The 21436-nt window shown below is 47.6% G+C and overlaps 1 protein-coding gene across 1 annotated transcript in view; it reads right to left on the reverse strand.

Moving 5' to 3' along the window:
- The window catches only part of ADAMTSL3 (ADAMTS like 3), a 339169-nt gene that overhangs the window by 40035 nt on the left and 277698 nt on the right, over positions 1 to 21436 (reverse strand). The window contains exons 21-22 of the mRNA XM_045067215.1: positions 17366 to 17493; positions 15366 to 15494 (exon numbers count right to left, since the gene is read on the reverse strand). Coding sequence (XP_044923150.1) covers positions 15366 to 15494; positions 17366 to 17493 — 257 coding nt within the window. The remainder of the gene's footprint in view (positions 1 to 15365; positions 15495 to 17365; positions 17494 to 21436) is intronic.

Genomic DNA, 21436 nt, shown 5'->3' on the forward strand with positions numbered 1-21436 from the left:
AAATAAATTAAAAAAAAAAAAGGCTCTCCCACACGATTTTTTTTTTTTTAGTCCATTTGGGTGATTAGTTATTCTGAGGTATGGTTATGTCCTAGATTAAGTCCCCCATGCCTTTGCTTACATCACTTGGTGTGGGGGACAACATAAACCCAACTCAGACCATCCTCCTCCCCTCCCCCCAAATCCTCTACACCTTCGGTTCGTCACAAATTTATTCATCAAGTGAGTATTCTGTAAGTGCCTACTATGTGCCAGGACTCTGCCAGCTCCTGAGAGCTTAGCCTTGCTGGCACATCAACTTCTTCAGCCTTTAGGCTTTCAGGAGGGAAGGGAAGACATCCCTCAGGAGGGATGTCTCTTTCCCTCCTGAGCTCCCTCTGTGCCGAGACAAGCAGCCACACCTCGGGAGCTCCCAGCAGTGCAGTACACACAGCAGGCTTATCGAAGTAAACTCAGGTTGGAGCACTGGTTTTGGTCTCTACAACTCCAGCTGTCTTCTAAAGAAGCTGGATGCTTTTCTTAGGGACATTTTGCAAGATTTCAATGTATGCATTTGTAGACAAGAGCCACAAAACAGGGAGAGAAGAATTTGGAATTCCTGCGGCAGTCCTGGGGGTTGGAGTAAGCAGAGGAAGGACGGGAGAGAGAACAGGGGGAAGAGGAGCCAGGTGCCAGGACGCCTTGGCCACAAGACCTCAACCTTCCTTTGCTTTGAAAAGCTGCCAAATGCCTGGTATTAGTGGATGTCTTGCTGGGAGGAGAAACCAGTCAAGGAAGTGAGTTTTGTATCCCGGTCGATGGAGGGCAAGAGAGCATATGAGGTCAGTGCAAGAGGGAGCCAGAGGCAGAGTGTCCAGGCCAGAGTAAGACCCCAAGAACTGTCAGAAGTCAGTTCCAGAAGTTCTCTGAATTTCCAGTCTCTGGAACGGAGAGGGGTCAGAGATAACTTCACTTAAACCGCCACCTTACAGTGGCAAGGATATGACAGTGAGTTTATGTACACAGTGATATTCCACGTCTACCAGAAAGTTCGGAGATCAAAACAGAACTTGGCAAGTTTTGGAGCTCCTAAAGGAGACACAAAGGGCTCCCCTATGGAGGGAAGAGGGGGTAAGGTCTCCACCGCAGCTCCGCACCTAGACGCATCACTACGCATGTGGACATTTTCAAAGAACAGAAGAAGCCAGAGGAAATTCAGATGGGATTCTTATAGTCCTGTTCTTTTTTTTTTTTTTTAAGATTTTATTTATTTATTTGACAGACAGAGATCACAAGTAGGCGGGGGTGGGGTGGGGTGAAGCAGGCTCCCTGCCGAGCAGAGAGCCCGATGCGGGGCTTGATCCCAGGACGCTGAGATCACGACTTGAGCCGAAGGCAGAGGCTTTAACCCACCGAGCCACTCAGGCACCCCTATGGTCTTTCAAAATAACAAATGTTTGCTCTGTTCAAACAGCTACAAGATGTCAGAAAGAGTTTAAACTTATTTATCTAACCTCAAAGACAGTCTATTTCCCCTAAGACACAGAGCTCTGAAATATTCAACGTTCTGCTTCCACAATGCTGAAATGATTTTTGGAAGGCAAATGTTGTGGGAAAAAAGTTCAGATCTGGAGGGTTGTAAAGCATGTGTTGCAGCAAGCCAGCACCTCTGGACATCTTTAGAAGAGTCACTGTTTTAAAAACAAACATCCTTCATCCTTGAAAGGCCCATGAAACATTCCACATTGCAGAATCCTTGGCCAATTCCAGACTGCTCTGAAAAGTTGGTTTTTTTATATCACTGTGTCACATATATTATACCTGTAGGTTCTTGTTCATTTCTTTGTTTCCTCCAACTACTCAACACTCATACAATATTCTGCATTTTTTCCCCCACACATGACAATTGAAAGTTGAAGCTACCATTAGTTAGTTCCAGGGGCTCTGAAGAAATGGTGGTGTCCATTTACAGGATAAGAGGCAAACTGAACACAGTGTAGACAAACCACAAGCGGAGTCATTACTAATAAACAAACAAGAGCCCACAGTTTCAGAGTCAAAGAAAAAAAAAATCCTCAACACTATCAGCACAAAGAGTAGCTAAACTCTTCTTGACAGAGGGGTCAATCTTCACAAGGTAGAAAATATTGTACAAAACACTCTCATTTTGAGTTAGCTGCATACCCTTCTGCTCTTTTTGGCAATACATAATCTATGCCTTTTGGCTATAAAGGACTCTCCATCGACGATGCCTTAGCCAGAACTTCCTCCAAATATCAGGCTATGGCTTTAACCAGCCACAGAGCTCCCTTGAACAGCTGCTAAAGTACTTTCTCTTCTCGAACAAAATGATGTTAACGGATTGAATAATCAGGTCCCCAGTAGTTTGATCTGAGGAACTAGAAATAATCTGGGTCACAGCGTCTATCCCCAGTTCTATATTCAAGACTCTTTCAAAATGTGTTTCTTCTGACATGGAGGAATGGTATCGATAAGTCTCCTGCTGGCATGGTCATCCCTGACCTCCGCTTTGCTCGGGACTGGACAGTTCTCTGTCTAAGTCCACTGGTCAGATCTCACGAGTACTAGGGAGTCCACTGTGGGTACTGTCCTCCAGGGCCTTGCTCAGAGGCTAGAAAGGGCCCATGAGAGTTATTTCACATATTCTCTCCACACCAAACCCCCAGTGGTTCCTTGGAGAATAAGACTCAACGTCAATTCTGATGCAAATCAAGCATGGCGCACGCAGGCTGGAGCTAGCCAAGTGGTGTAAGCCACTCGCTCCGGCTCAGAGAATTCTGGAACAATGGCTCAAATGTGGACAGCCTTGGACTTTCTGGAGACCCTTTCTGATCAACAGTAATTTTGATCATTGATCGATGTAACATCGGGATTCGGAGGAACAAATAACTATGATACAGTCCTCAAAGGTTGTACTGAAAATTGCCTATTTGGAAGTCATGCCCCATGATCTTCAAGTTGGTCTTGCTGCCGTCAGCAGCAAACCCGAACCATCAGTGGAGCTCCTGAGGTGACATCTCAAGGCTGGGATGACACCTGAAAACTCCCTTTCCCCCTCCCTCAATGTTCTGGCTCTTTTTTGATTTTCCAAGTTGCCCCCACTTACCCTATAAAATGGCTCCTTTCTCCCTAGAAATTGGGGGGAGTAAGATTCAGTTTTCTAGCTCCAAAGCTTATACTCTTCTTGGAGGATTGGGGCACAAAAGCCCTTTCGATCTGTGGGTACCAACTGCTAACAAGAGCTCATCCTCCAGTGTCGGGGACCTCACTGCTTTCCAAACTGTGAAATGCTAAGATTTTCCATGTGCTCTTCTCTCTTCTGCAGATTATTTGCTATTCTCTTGTACCACTTGGAAATTTTCTGCTCATTCTTTTTTTTTTTTTTTTAAGATTTTATTTATTTGGGAGAGAGAGAGAGAGAATGACTGGTACGGAGGGGCTGAGGGAGAGAGAGACAGAGAGAAGCAGATTCCCTGCTGAGCAGGGAACCTGACACGGGGCCTGATCCCAGGACCTCTGGGTCATGACCTGAGCCGAAGGCAGACACTTAACAGACTGAGCCGCCCAGGTGCCCCAGTTTCTGCTCATTCTTAAAGATCCATTGTTGGCCCTCTCTTCACTGACCCTCTCTGACACTGAAACTGAGTCCTCCTCTGTGGACCTTCAAACACTGAGGTCTCAGCTATTGACAGGCCTGACTCCACCTTCAGAATGAGCCCAGCGTATGGACGCAGGCCCTGCCCCATAGCCCAGCTTCCCCTTCACTCCTTGCTACCCACTGTTTCCTAAGGATGTCTCTCATTTTGAAATAACATTTGAGGTGAGTCTAAGTCCCAGGAAAATCTTTGGCTCCATTTACTGGCTAATGCATTAGTTCTTAATGTTGGATACACATTAGTATTGCCTGGGGGACTTAAACCACCCAACGTTCCCTGGCCGGACTAGAGATAAATTGAGTCGGACTTCCTGGGGTAGGGTGGGTGGGTGGGAGGTGATGTCGTAATGTTCGTAATAAAATGACTTTAGCATACCTCATGTCAGTCATGAAAATGAATACATGGGGGTAGCATTTGCAAATATGTAACGGGGGAGATAAATGAAAAGATAAACGAAATCAATGAAAAGATAAGAAAGACAGAGGGATACGGAAGCCTGGATGTTAGTGCAGATGCTGAAATTCTCTTCAGGTTCCATGGTGTGTTCCCCACGGGGGTTATTTTTTTCCATCACCAGGTCCTGAATGCCTTTTGCAGACTATACCAAGAAGCCCTCATGCTTTATTATTTCTGGGAGTTGAATTCTGACAAGATTTTCTCTCTGTCAGTCTGTACCCTGTGTGGGTCCCACAGGGCCTACTGTAGGAAGGCACAGCTGGGGCAAAGGAGTGAGCGCAGATGGATGGGTGGTTGGAGGGCTTTCCCTAATTCCATGTGTTTTGCACCATAAGTATTCCTCCAACCTGCAAGGCTATCCTGTGCCCTCTGTCACTGTCTGTGTGGGTCTCACACCATTCACAGTGAGAAGCCGAGACTCTTGGGGGACACAGAGCAAGTGAGAGCCTTTCTCATAGGATAAGTAGATGTGAGGGGTTGAATGCTGGCTCTTACTGCCTTTTAAGAAAAGCCTCCCAATGGTTTACAAGCACATCACGTAGAAGTCTGGAGAACTCTGCTTGCTGCTCTGGCTCCTGTCCCCGCAGCCTTTTGAGGAACCAGGAGAACACAGGGCCAGCCTAGAGCCACCACACAGGCACTCATGGAATTGAAGCCAACTTATTTCTTTAGAAACCTGAGCTTCAGAAGACCACCAAGAGAACACCTGAAGTCTGGAAGCAGAGAGGCTGATCCCAGTTCCTGCCTTTCTGGATCACATCAGGTCTGTCGACAACAGATCAACAGGCTCAAACAGGACCAAGCCAGGGCCATTCTATTAACCTTGAAAGTTATTAGGTGAGCTTAATCAATCTTCACATCAGAAACATGATGATAAAAAAATGAGGTAAAAGCTATTTTAAATCTGAAATAAGATGTAATTGTGGAAAGGTTATATGTTATTTGGGGAGCAGAAACTTGACATGGGTCTTGACCCCACTCCAGTGTTCCAACCAGTAGCTCTCAAACACTGTTAGCAGAACCAATTTAATTTTTTTTGGTAGAAGAAAGTCCAATTTATAAAACTATAAAACATGGAGGTCTTTTAGTTGAACTGTATTTGGGGGAGAGGATAGGTAGGGTAGAAAGTAAGACTGGGGTCCTTGACAAGGACAAAGATTAATGTGGAGCTGGGTGTCTGTGAGGTTTGGGGGACAGACAGACATACTGGTAGGACTGAAGACAGAAGTGGGGTGTAGACACTTGAGGATGAAAGCGGTGTTGTTGATGACAGGACCAGCACAACAGCTGTGGTCTAGCAGCCAGAAGACGCGGCATGACTCAGTACCCACAGACATACACACCCAAGCACAAGGCTTTTCCCTATAAGTATGAAATCTGATAGGTTCCTGAGTAGCCCTTTCTGTGTTTCACCTTCCATATTCGGCAATAATTCCACTACCCTAGCATTTCTTGCTACTTCTTGATTGGGTAGACTCGTGCTTTCTCCACTTGGGAAACTGGTGTGGATCAGAGATGAGGGGGAAAATCACCGCTCAAGGAGCTCTGCGAATAGAGCTTCGGCAGTCTGCTAAAGAACAGAAAATGGGTTTGCACATGAGGCTTTTTTAAAAAAAAGATTTTATTTATCTATTTGAGAGAGAGGCAGTGAGAGAGAACAAGAGAGAGGAGAAGGTGAGAGGGAGAAGCAGACTCCCCGTGGAGCTGGGACCCCAAGGCGGGACTCAATCCCAGTACCCCGGGATCATGACCTGAGCCGAAGGCAGATGCTTAACCAACTGAGCCACCCAGGCGCCCACAAATGAGGCTTTTTAATCCACTAACTCAATAATCCAAATATGAACGCAAAGAGCTCTGGGGCTTTAGGTGAGGGAGTGGGGGGTCAGCCAGCCCACGATTGGCCATGTCCCTTTCCCGTTGCTGCAGGAATGGGGGGAACACAGGTCTGGGTGGGGGTTCCACCAACCTGGGCGCTGACCCGGCTCGCTCAGGCAGACCCCCGACCACGCCCGTGAGCAAGAGCCAGCCTTTCCGTGTACTCGCCCTGGACCCTTCATCTCATACCATGGGACGCTTCTGCAGGCCAGGCTGGGGCCTGCTTGTTGCCTATACCTGAGCCTCTGACCCCTGTCCCCAAGCTGTGGTGCCTCCTAATTCCCCCGTCAGGCCTCTGTTCTGACGCTCTTCTTTCTGGCCAGCACTCTGGGGTTCCCATGCTTCTGTCGCGAGTCCAGATGCTCCTTCTCCAACCAGTTCCTTTGGGGTCACACAGACTCGGGATTAAATCTTAGCTCACCTCTCAGTAGGTATACAGACACGGCCCATAATTGCAGGTGCTGGAGCCGCTTACGCATTAGCAAAACAAAGACAATAAGCAGACCCGCCTTGTAGGCTGTTCCAACTCAGACCCATCAAATTATTCTTATTTTTTTAAAGATTCTATTTATTTATTTGACGGAGAGAGATCACAAGCAGGCAGAGCGGCAGGCAGAGAGAGGAAGGGAAGCAGGCTCCTTGCTGAGCAGAACCCGATTTGGGGCTCAATCCCAGGACCCTGAGATCGTAACCTGAGCCGAAGGCAGAGGCTTTAACCCACTGAGCCACCCAGGCGCCCCAAGTTATTCTTATGTTTGATGATGAGTTTTGATGGACTGTCAACACGCTCCATAGGGGACGCTCCCGTCCCTGTCCTTCGTGGTTTGCAATGTACTGTCTCTCCATGTTCGACTCTACGGCTGTGTGCCGGCGCTCTGGGCTGGGCCGGGGACACCTATGTCCCAGATCCCCAATTAACGACTCGTGGGTTGCTAAAGGCCAGATATGCCTTCTCTGCCTCTTGAATGAAGCAGAACCATTTAATGTCTTGAGTAACTAGTCCAACAATCAACGACCAATCAACAACCATATTACAATTCCTCTGGTTTCAGATTCTGGCTCTCTGGACTTCCTTTCCCCTCTAACATTTCATCCACAGTGTAGGCAGAAGGCTCTTTCTAAAACACAGAGCAGCTCACACCACTACTCTACTTAAAGCTTTTCTTGCCTCCCATGCCAAGGCAATGAAGTCCAAGGGTTTTAGCCTGACATTAAGCGCCCTTTACAACCTGGTCCCAACTGAAACTTCCAAAGCCCCCTCTTCCCACTCTCCTCCACCCCCTCTGCTTTAAGTCACACAGATCTGACTGTGGTTTTGCAAATAAGCCAGGGACTTTTGCGTTTCTGTGCTTTTGCCTATATGCTGTTTCTTCTGCTTCCAATGGCTTCCTTTTCGTTCCAAGTGGCCTGGTTGTAACGTCACCTGTTCGGCAATCCTCTAATCCTTGAGAAGCCTTAACTATTCTCTCCTGCGTCGGAGGCACTCAACCACACTTAGATTTCTGCATCTGTGGTATCATAGTTTCCTTGTCTATCAAGCTGCAGGTACCAGGGCTAATTCGTCTCTGTGCACTGAAGAACTAGACTGGGCTTAGCAGATGCTGAGCGAATGCTTGCTGAATGGATAGAACAATGCGTGGAATTTCCAGTCACCCATGATGGACTGTTTGGTTGAATAAGGGATGCTGGGAAGATTTCTGTATCACAGGCAAAAGTAGGAAAAACGAGGGACGGGTAGCCTTTCTGAGTGGGAGCAAAGGTTTTCAAGATACTTAAAAATAATTTTAGCAAGTTTAAAGATTGTATATGGTTTCAAAGAGAGGCAAGCATCATATAGAAGAGGGAATAGATTTCAAAAAACACAAAAACCAGCTTTAATATGGCCCAAAGCAACACAATGTTTAGTTCATAAAATAGAAGCAAGGAGATGATCCCCAGGTTTTCTTTATAAGGATTCTGAAAATTACATGCAAAATTTTGTAGGTAAATGTATTTTTCTGGGGCAAGGGTTCTTCCTTCCTTCCTTTCTTTCTTTTCTTTTTTTATTTTTTTTTTTGAGAGGATCAAAGAGATTTTGATTTAAAGATGTTACATCACTACCATCGAACTCCATGCTATGTAATATAAACCGACGGTTGATGGGGGAAAATACTTGTCAGAGAGATGAACTCCGTAATAGGAATTTAACCACATAATCTTGCTTCACCGCAAAAATGTTCTCAAAATTCTCCCTGTAAGGGAAATTATTAAACCCAGTTAAAAAAAAAAATAAAAGCTAGTAATTCCATTAGACATTGACAAAACTTGAGGTGGACGCCACAGCATTTTAATCCTAAAAAAATCCCATGATGAAGAAGATACCTTTCAATTCCTGTCCTATGTTCTGACCACCAATCCCTTAGACATAGAAGGCTCTCCTTTCCTCTACGCTTATTTGGAGGACCAAGCACCCCACGTGCCCCCCGGTCACACTTGCTTCCTGTCAACTGCTTGTCCATATTCCGCGGGGTGTTAATCCCGTAGCTTCTTTCTACTTGTCTCGTATCCTCTCCCATCATTGGGCAGCATAACAGGGAGAGGGCTGGAGGGCTTAAACACACACCACCGGCAGGTTTCACTTTCGAGAAGGCAATGTATGATATGCATTCTGACTTACAGAAATTGTAATGCCTTACGATGTTATAACAACATTGACTGACCTGTGACTTAGTCATTCCACTCCTGTTAATCCTTTTTAAAAAAAACGAATCTCAACAACACAAAAAAGTTCTATGCACAAAAATGTCCCTTACACTGCTAGATGCAACTGTAAAGAGAATAAGCTGCTTAAGTTTCCCTAAATAGGGGAATGGCTTAGTCGTGCTACATTCATAGAATCTGTACAGTAATTAAATGATATTTATGATTTTTTTTTTTTAGCACCATGAGAAAATTCTTTGGCTTAATGAGAAAAGGTCACAGGATGTAACAAAGTGGAAATGCCGGCTATGTCTTGGTGGTGAGATTATGGGAGTTTCTTTGCTTCTTACTACTTTGCTATGCTTTCTAATGATTTTATAATGAGATGCATTACTTTTTATAATGAGACAAGAAAACAGAACAAAGGGGAAGCCTTGGGAGTGAAGGACTGCTGCGTTCAGAGGCCGTGCACTCAGCCCGTCCGTGGACTGTGTTCATCACTTTGGTCAGGTCTCTCCTCTCCGGGTCTAATTTTCAAAACACAAGGGCAGGACGCATGGATTTCAAAGGTCCCTCCATGTTCAACTCCCAAGGCCAACACCTGGATGGTTTCCATGCACATTGCTTCAAATCACCTTCTGAATGTGCTGCCCTCCAGTTAACTTGTTTTGCCTTAAACATCAGCTTTTTAATCAGGGAAAGACGTTTTTCGAATCTGGTTCCTTCTTTTTCATTACAACGCTAGTGCCTGGGTCTTAATATAGGTAAGTGGGTTTTTCATGGGCTGGGGGTTTCATGGGCTCCAAGTAGCTCCTTGAGAAGGACATCGTATAGACATTTTCTGTCCCCATTAAACATTTTTTCACAGAGGTAGTGTTGATACATAATATTTAGTGTCAAGCATGTATCACAAGGATTCAACAATTACACACATCACGAATTCCTCGCTACAATAAACGCATTACGGTATTATTGACTCCGATTCCCTGTGCTGAACTTATCATCCCCGGAACTTCTTTACTCTGTAACTGGAAGTTGGTACCTCTTCATCCCCTCCACCCACGCCCCCATCCCCCCATCCATCTCCCCTCCGGCCATCTAGAGAGAGATTTTCTCTCTGGGTTCCCTCTCAGTCTCCCCAATCTTGGGTGAGAACATTGCTGGCACTCAGTTCTAACCCAGACTGGGCAGATGACTTAACTCAAGCATTCTTCCTACTTTTACTTCCATTTGTCTCAGATTCCTGTGAAAGGCCAGGGGTCCAGGACAGAATTTGAGGGCTGGTCATCCACCTCTAATCCCTTATTCTGTAATAGAAAACCACAGGCCAAGGTGGTCTGCGACAGGCCCCGTGTTTCATAGCACAGCAGAAGCAGGGCTGGGATGAGAACTGAGAAAACCAGTGTAGCAGATAACCACAGGTCTGTCATGCAGAATTAGTGCCCATTCACAGTGGACTCTATTTGCTTTAGATCTTGATTAAGCAATGAAGCATCACAGCTAGGTTAACATTCCTTCTCCACTTCCCTCCTTTTCTCCCGGGAGTAGTGCCCATCCTGTCACTGGGGTCCAACCTTCCCGCGAATATCTGTGTATTTTTTTTTGCTGTATAAGTATAAGCTGATAAGTAATATCTATGGTTGCATTGTAGGTTTTAAAACTTTGTAGCATTGTCCTATTGTGGGTATTAGGATTATGATTTTTAATGAGATACATTGTATATACTGTACAATTCACTCTTCCCAGGGTACAATTCTGTGATTTCTTTAGCACACTCATAAAGCCGTGCAACCATCCCGACTGTAATTCCGGAACATTCTCACCCCCCCCCGCCAGAAATGTGTACCCGTTAGTCATCCCGCCGGTTTTCCAGTCTCTTAGTCACTGGCAGCCTCTTATCTGTCTCTGCGGATTTGCGTGTCCTAGACATTTCATGGAAATGTAATCACACAATATGTGATCTGTTGCGTCTGGCTTCTTTCACTCACCGTGATTTTTCAAGATCCATCCATGTCTTAGCGTGGAAACAGTCCTTCCTTCCTTTTTATGGCCAAAGAACATTCTATGGCACGGATATCCCACATTTTCTTTATCCACTCGTCAGCAGATAGACATGGAAGTCGTCCTATCTTTTGCTGTGGGCCTCTCTGTACACGTTTTTGAGGGGACATGTGTTTTCATTCGTCTTAGGTATATATACCTAGGAGTAGGATGGCTGGGTTTCACTTCTGGGGGAACCATCAGACTGTCTTCCAAATCAGCGGTATGATTTTAAATTCCCACCCGCAGCGCAAGACGGTTTTCTGACTTCTCTACATTCTCCACGCTTCTGTCCTCCGGCTCTCTGATTACGGCCGTCCCAGTGTGGGAAGTGGCATCTCGTTCCTGGGTGCTGTAGGCAACTGATGAATCACTAAACTCTACCTCTGAAACTAATAATTCAGCAAATGCTAACCAACTGATTTTAATAAAATAAACAACAAAAAAAGAAAAGAGTCATCTCATTGTGGTTCTGACTTACACTTCCCTATGACTAACGATGTTGAGCATCTTTTAATGGGCTTATTAGTCATTTGTACCATTTTTTTGGAGAGATGTCCACTCAGATCATTTGTCTGTTTTAAATGAGCTTGTCCTTTTATTGCTGAGTTCTAAGAGGTCCTTTTATATTTTGGACACTCTCTTACCGAATATATGATTTCCAGAAAATGTTCACTCGTTCTGTGAGCTTTCCTTAGACTTTCCTGACAGTGTCCTTGGCAGAACAAACATTTTTCAGTTTGAAGAAGCTCGTTCATCCACTGTTCCTTTCGACGCTTGTGCCCCAGCTAAGAAATTATTGCCTGAGGTGCCCGGGTGGCTCAGTCAGGTAAGCCTCAGACTCCTAATTTTGACTCAGGTCACAGTTCCAAGGTCGTGAGATCAACCCTCACATCAGGCTCTGTGATACGCGTGAAGCCTGCCTAAGATTGTCTCTCTTTTTTTTTTTTTTAAAGAAAAAAGATGGGGCGCCTGGGTGGCTCAGTGGGTTAAGCCTCTGCCTTTGGCTCAGGTCATGATCTCGGGATCCTAGGATCCAGCCCCACATCAGGCTCCCTGCTCAGTGGGGAGTCTGCTTCCCCCTTTGCTGCTGCTCTACCTGCTTGTGCTCTCTCTCTGTCTCTCTGACAAATAAATAAATATAATCTTTAAATAAATAAATATCTTTTTAAAAAAAGAAAGAAATTATTGCTTAACCCAAGGTGACAAAGAATTGTGCCTGTTTTATTTTAAGGGCGTCATGAAAGCTGACAGCCTTTTAAATGTAGGCTTTTGGTTCAGTGTGCATCACGTTTTGTATATGACGGGAGGCTGGAGGTCCACTTTACTCTCCTACGGGTGGATATGCGCTGGGACCAGCACTGTCTGTGGAAGAGACGACGCTCTCCCCCACCTCGAGTCTTCGTAGTGCCCTTCTTGAAAGATGATGTTTTCAAGATGGACCTGTGCTGAGGCTGGTGGCTCTAATTTGCTCATCTGATGACCGCGCAGGATTCCAGGAAATGAGCAGATCTCCGTGCATGCCTTCTCTTGCTCACAGAGATTGAGGTTGTTTCTTGCACATCTTTTTTTTTCTTTCTCTCTTCATTTATTACCACCCCCACCACCGCCACCCCCAGTGCACAAGCAAGTAACTGTCTCTTTGCCTTGTGCAAAGGGCAACCCCTGTAAGCCGAATTTCTGGGTTGGGGCACCCAGAGGAACCCGACATGCAAGACCAGGTCAGAACAGACACTCAGGTTAGCTGTGTTTCTAATAAGCTTGAGGGAGGAACACAAGCAGCACAGAATACACCTGTAGTAGGAAATTATAAAATAAATGATGACCTTACTAAGCATTAACACTACAAAAAATAAATAAATAAAATAAAACACACAGCTGTTAAGATGTATGGGTCATTCCTCTCAGATGAGCTTTCCTTTCTCACCAGAAGGTGGCAGAGAGGATACAGCTGAAACTCTTCTTCCCCCATTTTTAAAAGGAAAAAAAAAAAATTATTTTTTAAAGAGCAAAGCAAAGGTCTCTTGCAACTTAAAGCTTCTAACTTTTAAACATACACATTTGCAGGTTCTATTAGGTGATACAGTCAGAAGAGATGTCACCTAAGGGAGACCGGACACAATCACTGTTGATATTCACATGAAATAAAACATATTTGGCCATACCAAGAAAGTATGAATCTGTCTAAAAGGTATGAATAGATGAGCTCATTATAGTTCCTGGAAAATATTTTAAGGGCAACTGAAAAATAAAAGACAAATTTACACATGCCGCCGATTCACAGACATAAGCTCCGTGTGCAACATGAAAATACAATTTTGCGACATGGCGTTCGAGTCTATAAATGATCTGCCATCCCCGTCCATAAGTGAGGGGCTGGATTAGCTGAAAATCCAAAGTCCCTCCTTCCCCTGGCGTTTAAGCGGTAGACTTCCCACTGCGGAGACGCGGGCAGGAAGGTCCCACACGAGCTAGTGACAGAACCGTGTCTAAAACCCAAGTTTGCTGACCCTTCCCCAAGTTCCCCATCTGTCCTTAAGAAGACGGATCTCCAGAAAATGCTACGTCTGTATGGATTCCGCCTGTACGGAAACACAGCGAGTTCACGCCAGGTTTATTTAAAACGCCATATAACTCAAAATGAGACGGGTTTATTTGTGAGAAGAAGAGGTCCCGATGAGTCCCCAGGGGCTTGTCCACAGGGGTTGGAGGCCAGGTAAGGAGACAGAACAGCCTGTGGGGCAGCGTCTGATAGGAGAAGGGAGGCATGAGGAGGAGGAGAAACGCCCCCAACACCGAACTCCCTCCAGGCCCTACGGGAGCAGGGGCACGGGGGCTGCGGGAGTCAGGCCCGGGTCAGAGATGGCCCACGTGCCAACGGGGCCTGGCCCAGAGAATAAAACCCAGACGCATTAACGGTCTTTGCTGGAGGCTTCCCTCACTACACCCTTTGCCGCCGAATCCAGCCGCTGACTTATGACAGCAAATGACACACCACGAGCCTTTCAGGGGGTCATCCCCACTCCCCAAACGCCTGGTTTTAAACTCTTGTGGCAGCAAGAAACGCAGGACTAACGTTAGAAGTTGAGGTTTGTCCTCGTAGAAGGCAGATCTATTTTGCAGAATCGCCTGCAGGTGTAGGACTCTAGAAACTCGAGCCGCTTGTGGCTTGGCGGCTGCCAAGTTCCGTTCTGCTTTTCTGCTCGGCTGGGCCAGGGAACGTGGCCCGTTCTGTAAGGGTGGGTAGCACGTTGCCAGAAAACTCACATTCTTGTGGGTGGAGACGCTGGGAGGCTGGAAGGAGTCTGCAAGTCTGTGTAGGCCAAACGCTGCAGGGACTTCCAAGGGGTGAAAAATAATACCTTGGGGGTTAGCAAATTTCCACGGCTTGGGGAGCCAAAGGTGCAGCTCTGGAAACACGGCAAGAGAGCGACCACTACCGGGAGGGAGTGCCTGGAAGGTGGACGGCGCTGTCCTGGGCTCCCTTTGCTACACGCACGGTCACTGTGTTACCGACGGCAGCGCGAGGACTCCCGGGTCACCCTGCTCCTCCGGGCCGAGGCCCAGGTAAGATTCGTCCCAAGTGGCTGCAACCTACAGCGGCCCCATTAGCTGGAAACAAGAGAGACGCCGTCATCCCCACAGAGAATCAATGCAAGGTAAATCACAGGTGCACGGGGACACCTGGGTGGCTCAGTTGGTTGAGCAGCTGCCTTCGGCTCAGGTCATGATCCCAGCGTCCTGGGATCGAGTCCCACATCAGGCTCCTTGCTCGGCAGGGAGCCTGCTTCTCCCTCTGCCTCTGCCTGCCATTCTGTCTGCCTGTGCTCGCTCTCTCCCCCGTCTCTCTCTGATAAATAAATAAAATCTTTAAAAAAAAAAAAATCACAGGTGCACGCTCTGTCCCCTTAGAACAGATCTGAACTGTGACGAGGTCCCAAGGCTCCCTGAGAAACTGATCAAAGTCATTCATACGGCGCCCCTAACCCCATACATCAGACACGTGTGCCAGCTATAATGTTGGTCCAGTGGAGGGATGCGTGGGCCCTGGTTAAGATGGAAAAATCTGTGATGTCAAGAGCAATAATGGCCTGACATTAAAGCGAGGTCGGACTGAAAGTGTTATTCCTATTAAAGCAAGGAGCTGTTGGAAAGAAAGCTTCTCTCTCAGCGGGAACAAAGCAGAGCGATCCACGGAGGCACAGACTGGTCGTGCTGGTGTGGGACAGTCCAGGATGGAGACGGCGTGGGCCGGGGAGACCCCGAGATTCCCACCCCCGGACCGGGCTTTGCCCCGCTGGAGGACACCTCCAAGAGTTTCCACCGAACCCCTCCCTGACGCTCTGCTCATCAGGCAACCACAGGACTACAAGGTGGCCTGTCATGTCCGTCTGTCCACAGCGACACGGTGCCCTGGTCACGCCTGAGCACGCAAGTGTGCGAGGCCGTCCCAGTCCTCACGGGAAAAGGAGACATGGGCGTGTTGTTTTACACCCTGGTCCCATGAGTCGGTCTCACCCTTGAGAGGGACAGCCACCGTCAGAGGGCTGGAAACTCAGATGGTTAAGCCGGTCGGGCTGAGGTCTGAGAGCTGCCACCTCCTGGCAACACCGGGCACGACACGGTCCCCCACCCTGACCCCGGAAACACCAGACTTGCCTTTTACAGGACATCGGATCGTCACGTTGGCTCCCAAGGCTGCCTCCACGACACCTCCAACCACGACGGACAGGTGCCTGTGTCCCAGTTGGCTGATATTTCTCTCAGTGGACGAGATGGCCGGCGCCTCTTCATGGAAAGGGAACAGGAAACAATGTTAGGTTCGGGCTTTTGCTCTGGGAAACCAGCTGCATTTGGTAAACTTGGCGCGGCAAGTGGCTGTCTCTGCGTCCCGCACGGAGGCCCCGTAGGGCTGGCACATACACAGCCCGGGGGTCCTTAGTGCCTGGATGCCCAGGAGGGCGGACAGGTGGATGTACGCGTTCCGAGAGATACCCACGGGGTGGTCTGCACAAAGCAGAGCTAGGCTCTGAGGTTATTCTGGTTTTATAACCAAAACCGAGGATAAATCCTTCTTTGATAAATCGAAAAAGAAGGATTTCCAAAGCTCACGAGAAGCCAAGAAGCAGGGCCAGGCGTCCCCTTGGAGGAACTGAAGAGGAATCCAACATACCGGGGGCTTGGGAGCCACTGACTCTTGCCCTGCAAGGGGCCCTTGAAACAAACCCACCTAAACCTTGCACAGAAAAATGACCATAACAACAAAGTCATGGAGAATCGAGAACCTAATCAGGGACTTTTCTTTCCCTGGATTTTGAGAGACGTGGACTTTGAACGGATTCGTTCGTTCACTCAGGAAGGACACTGTGTGCCTGGGCTCAGAAAGGGGAAAACGGCCACCGTTGACCTCAAGCCACCCCGACTGGTGGGCGACACCGTCTCCCAGGGGCTGGTGGCCGCTGGGACAGAAGAAGGTGCCGGTCGCCCAGGGGTCTGCCAGTAGCCTGTGAGGGTCAGGGGAGGCAACATCCCGTTAAGGGTGTTGGCAGGGCGTCCCTTCATGGAGGACGACTGCCGTGATGGCATTTACTCCACATTAGCCGGTGAGCGGCAGGAGGGTGAGGCCTGTTTCGTCTACACACCGGACACGCAGAACGAAGGCGCGTCGGCCGACCGCTCCGTATCCACGTACTCAGGGACCAGGGGACACGCTGGGCCCGTCCTTCCAGGAATCTGGATGGTCCTCAATGACCCCATTCCCCCCAGGAATTCCCAAACCTGGGGACTGGCACTTTCTGGGAAGGGGTTGATGCTCACAGGAGGGTCAAAGCACAGAAAATCAAGGCCTGAAGGCCCTGCCTTGGGAATGCAGGGAGGGGACAAGCTCGGGGAGCTTTGATAATCCCCCGGTCCAACCTGCTCAGAGCGTGTGGATAGGGGGTCCCTGGCACCAAGCTCAATGCTCAGTGGTCCGAATGCTGGATTCTAACCCCGGTATGGCTCCTCTCCTGCTCTCAGTTCCTGTGAGCCACGGACACCGGAAACCACGGAGCGGAGAACTGGAGGAGGGAGCGCGTGGTTTATTTTTGATCCCAGAGCAGGAGCTCGCCACGAGGATGCGTTGTTTACGACTCACCACCTAAAAGTGTTCCTTCGTAATTAAGTCCATTTTCCTTATGAAAATGATACCATCTGCCTCCTGGGAAGACAGACGCTAATTCATAGTTACAACCTCCTGAAAGTGTTTCTAAGGACGGGTGGGTGTGCCTTGGGAGGCAGAGAGCCCCCTTAGAGGAGAACTGTTCTCCGGCATCAGCTGGTGGCCCTTAAAAAAGGAGAAGTCCTCACTGTCAAAGCTGCCGGTGAAACGGTCTCATTCATCCCCGGTTCTCGGAAAGCGAGCTCTAAGGCAGGCGCGTTTCCGAGATCGGGTCCGCAGGCCGGCAGCGTCGGTGTGACTTGGGACCGGGTTAAAATCGCAAACTCTTCGAGTTTGCCCCATCCCAGACCTACTGAGTCAGAAGCTCCAGGAATGGGGTCTAGAGATCTGTGTTCTGACCTTCTCCTCGGGTGCTTCCGCTGCCTCATGCTGACCTCTGGGAACTGCCGCTCTAGAGAACCCCAGACAGGGCACTCCGGGTGTCAGCAACGGGCATTACCTGCATAGAGCACCGGAGAACTCTCCACATCCGAACCGAGATGGTTAGCTACCGAGCATCCGTACGTTCCTTGTTCCTTCTTTGTGGGGTTCCGTATCTGCAATTTCCCCATTCCAGCCAAGATGATCCTGTGGGACAGATAGGAAGGGTGCTTCACTGCCTGGGCGCACGGCACGTCCCAGGGAGAGAGGACTGCAGAATCCTACCCTGGGCTGGCAAGGGTCCCGCCGGAAGACGGGAGGGTGGAGAAGTCTTCCTCCTGGGCTGGAGCTCAGAGACCTGGATCCTGGACGGTGCCGGGAGAGCCCAGCTTCCTGCCTCACTGTACACGAGAGGACACTTTTGTGGATGGACTCGATGCTTGATCCACCACAATATCAAAAAGACAAACTAGGAAGCATCGGCTGGAAGGATGTTAGCCCCCCTTTTGGGGGCCCAATCCTTCCTCACAGACAGCAGGAATGGATTTTTCAGTTCGGGTTTTCACACGGGAGGTGAGCGGGCCGTCAGTCAAAGGGACTCGGCTCTGGCTGTCACCTGCTGTGACTGTAGGAAGAAGCCAGAGGAGACAGTGGTGCCGAGACTGCGTTCTACCTGCCTCGGAGCAGCCCGCTGAGAGTCTGGGCTGACCCGAATGAGCTCTGTACGGCTTCCCAGCTATGGACAGCCATCCCCACCAGCGGGTACATGACCCTGAGAACCAGAGCTGGTCAGGTGTATCCTGGCAGATGACGTAATGACTCGGGGAAGAGAAAAAGGTGCTTGTTCTGCTTTTATTTTAATTTTTTCCTAACAATTTGAAGCTGCTTCTTGATCACCTGCATCATTGGTCCATACACCGTTTTTCCTCCCCTGCTGCCTCCCACTTTCCAGATCCCAGCCACAGGGACGATTCTGACCACTAAGGGCTGTGTGTTTCTTCATGAGCTGAGCTGGGGCCACGTCTCCATTTCCTGTCACTTCATGGTGCTCTCACTGTGCTCCAGCCGTAATGAGCCTCTAACAGTTTCCAGAACATTCCATGATCTTTCATAACCCCGAGCGGGTGCATGTGTCGTTCACTGCATTTGGAATGCCCTCCTCCCCCACCAGCCCCCATTCTGGCAAACTCTGACTTACCCACTGAATCCTGGATCAAATATAATCTTCCCTGTAAAGCTCTCCCCAATCCTCCTAGAGTTCTCTTCTCCCCTCTGGGCTCCTTCTGCTCTGGTTTGTGTATTTGTTTGATGAAATATCTATTTCTTCCCGCCAGATTGTGATCTTTTCTAAAGCAGGGACCAAATCCTACTCACAGCTGTGCATCGACAGTGCCGAACACCGCAACTTTTGTACAGAAAGTTCTCATAATCCTCCGACGACTAAATGGACAAATGGTCAGAATACAACAGAACCATGGCGCGGAGTGTGCGTAGCAGCAGGACACAAAGCCCCCTGCAACACACATGTGAAATCCACAAAAGCGGGCAGAAACACAACCTCGGAATCGCCCGGACAAAAATCAGGAGCACAACAGACTTAGTTACTAGTAGGTCTATCTAGTTTAGACGCAGACTTCACGCAAACATCTGCGTCTAAAATCTAAAATCCCTATTACGGAATAGCCGATTAAGAACAACAACAGAATGAGTAACTACATTTGAAAAATAAATACACTAAAATGTTTTCCTCAATTATCTAATATACATGTTTATAGGAATGGGAGATCTTCAAACCATCCCTTTGTTCTATAGGTCTCAGCAGCAGTGAGAAATCACGGCATCCGACCTGGGTCGGTCCCTGGGTTGGAGAACAACGGCTGAGGTTCCATAAGGGAAGTGACCTTAGTCTCTGCTGGACAGCCTTACTTGTGACAAAGCCGATCTTTCCACAGGCATCAGCCCCAGCGAATCTACCCACTGTCTGCCCTTTCTGGCTGAGAATTCTTACCCAGCTAACGTCTAAACCCCTATGCCCCTACACACTTTCCTCCCCTTGGGTAGATGCTCCCAGAAACGTTAATTCCATTTTGGAGTTACCTGGACTGAAAAGACATGTGAGATGCAGAAAAATGTATCTACAGGTGAGAACCTTTTTTGCATCAAGGAAGTGGAATGTACGGAGAACAAACTCATTAGGTAAGTTTGAGGAAGAAAATGGAAGTAAGGATGGATCTTATTTTTTTATTCTCTTAACAATTGAAAAGCGAAAACTTTTAATAGCCATATGGAATCGCTTCGGTATCCAATGGTTGATCCTTAAAGTATGGAGAAACCCACTTGAGCTGGATGTACTGAGTCAAAACCTGTCTTCCTGTGACCTCCAGGAGTCTCAGGCTCAGGAGCTCCTGTTAATTCCACGTGGTCAACACAAGCTATTTGAAATCAACCCCACAAACACTCAGGTAAACTGACCACGCTGTCCCATGACCCCCGCCCTGTGGACGTGGCCACAGGTGAATCGATCAGTTCCCCTCGCTCAGCCTCGACTTCTTATCAAATGAATATTGCTGAGCCGTTCTCAAAGGGCAGTCCAAGGACCCCAGAGGTTCCTGAGCTCAAAACCATTTTCATAATGACGCTAAGCCATTATCTGCCTTTCTTGTTCAGTTGACATTTGCACAGATAGCCCATGTGCACCAGGTGTCCCTGTGTCTTGGCCACCACGCACTTGCTATGAAAGCAAAAATGCCAGTTTCCCTTAGGAATGTCCTTCACGCGGCCATGCGACTTAACTGTTTTTTTGTTGGTTTGTTTGTTTTTTACCAAATCTTAACCCTCAAGCGTGTATATTTTTCATGTTCTGTATACAGAATGAGAAACACACCCAAAGCCCCACACGTCTGATCTGCAAGCTGAACGAGCACCCCCCCCACCCCCCGTTTTTGTCATGGAACACCATTTTTACTCGAAAGAATGGCTAACATTATAATTATTCAGCTTGGGGTATGTGGCAGCTGTTTTAAAAAATTAACTGAAAGGAGCTGGCCCATTCAAGGAGCGCAACTGATGGTGTTGAATTTTCACGGACTTTCACGTGAAAATTAAAATTTTAGGAAAATTAGTATCCTCCATGGTGAGCCTGACAGCATTCCAGAACTCAAAGACTTTCCTGATGCGCTGGGTAGTGACATTTCAGAATGTGTGTGTTCTTTACATTGTCTAAGGAAACGGGCCAACAGCAGGGAGACGCTGTAACTTGGGGAGCCAGTATTTTGCACATGAGCACTGTGTGATATTACAAAATCACTTGTAGGTAAAAGATCCATTCCGAGCACAAGATAAGGCGATACTTTGCTGTAAGGGAAGAATAAAATGTCATCAATATGGCTTCAGAGTCCACATTCCAGCTGACTGGATTTCAGAAGCTACTGTCGTCAGAAAAAATAGCCACGATTATCTGAAAAGGCTGCGAAAAATGTCCTCCTTTTCCAACTCTCATACCTGGGTGAGGCCGAACTTTCTCTATGAACGTTACTTACAACAGCGTATCACAACGTACTTAACGGAGAAGCATTTATGAGAATGCAGCTGTGTTTTATTAAGCCAGACATTAAAGAGATTTGCAAAGATATAAAACAGTGCCAGCGTTATCAGTCCTTTTCTTTAAAGATGGCTTTTTCAAAAAGCGTTATTTATGCGAACCTGTGATGGACTTCTTACTGTTATTTCTAAATGGATTAGTAAATAGACATGTTCAATGCTCTGTTTCAATTTCTAATATGGTAAATATCGATAGCTATAACTCACATGAACAAAAGCTCTTTAGGCTTCTTGGAAAAGCTTTTAAAGTTTTGGTTTATTTTATTTTATGTTATTTTTCTTGGGATCAAAAGGGTCCCAAGGCCAAAAGATTTGCAAACTGCTAAGCGAGTTGATCAGGAAGGTTTATTTCACTGGGAAAACTTCTTTCGACCCTTGTGTTCAGAGTTCCACGGTAAAAAATGAAGAAGTTAGATTTGTTCTATCTTCTCACTCTAAGGTACAGCCTAATCATGTATCACCAAAAATTGAGTTTTACCTAGATTTCTTCCACTGTTTCACGCATTAGGCTCAAATGCACTAACAGTCATGGTACAAATAAAATTTGCAT

Source organism: Mustela putorius, unplaced genomic scaffold, assembly GCF_011764305.1.
Source record: "Mustela putorius furo isolate JIRA1106 unplaced genomic scaffold, ASM1176430v1.1 tig00003875_pilon_pilon_pilon, whole genome shotgun sequence".
Taxonomy (NCBI): domain Eukaryota; kingdom Metazoa; phylum Chordata; class Mammalia; order Carnivora; family Mustelidae; genus Mustela; species Mustela putorius.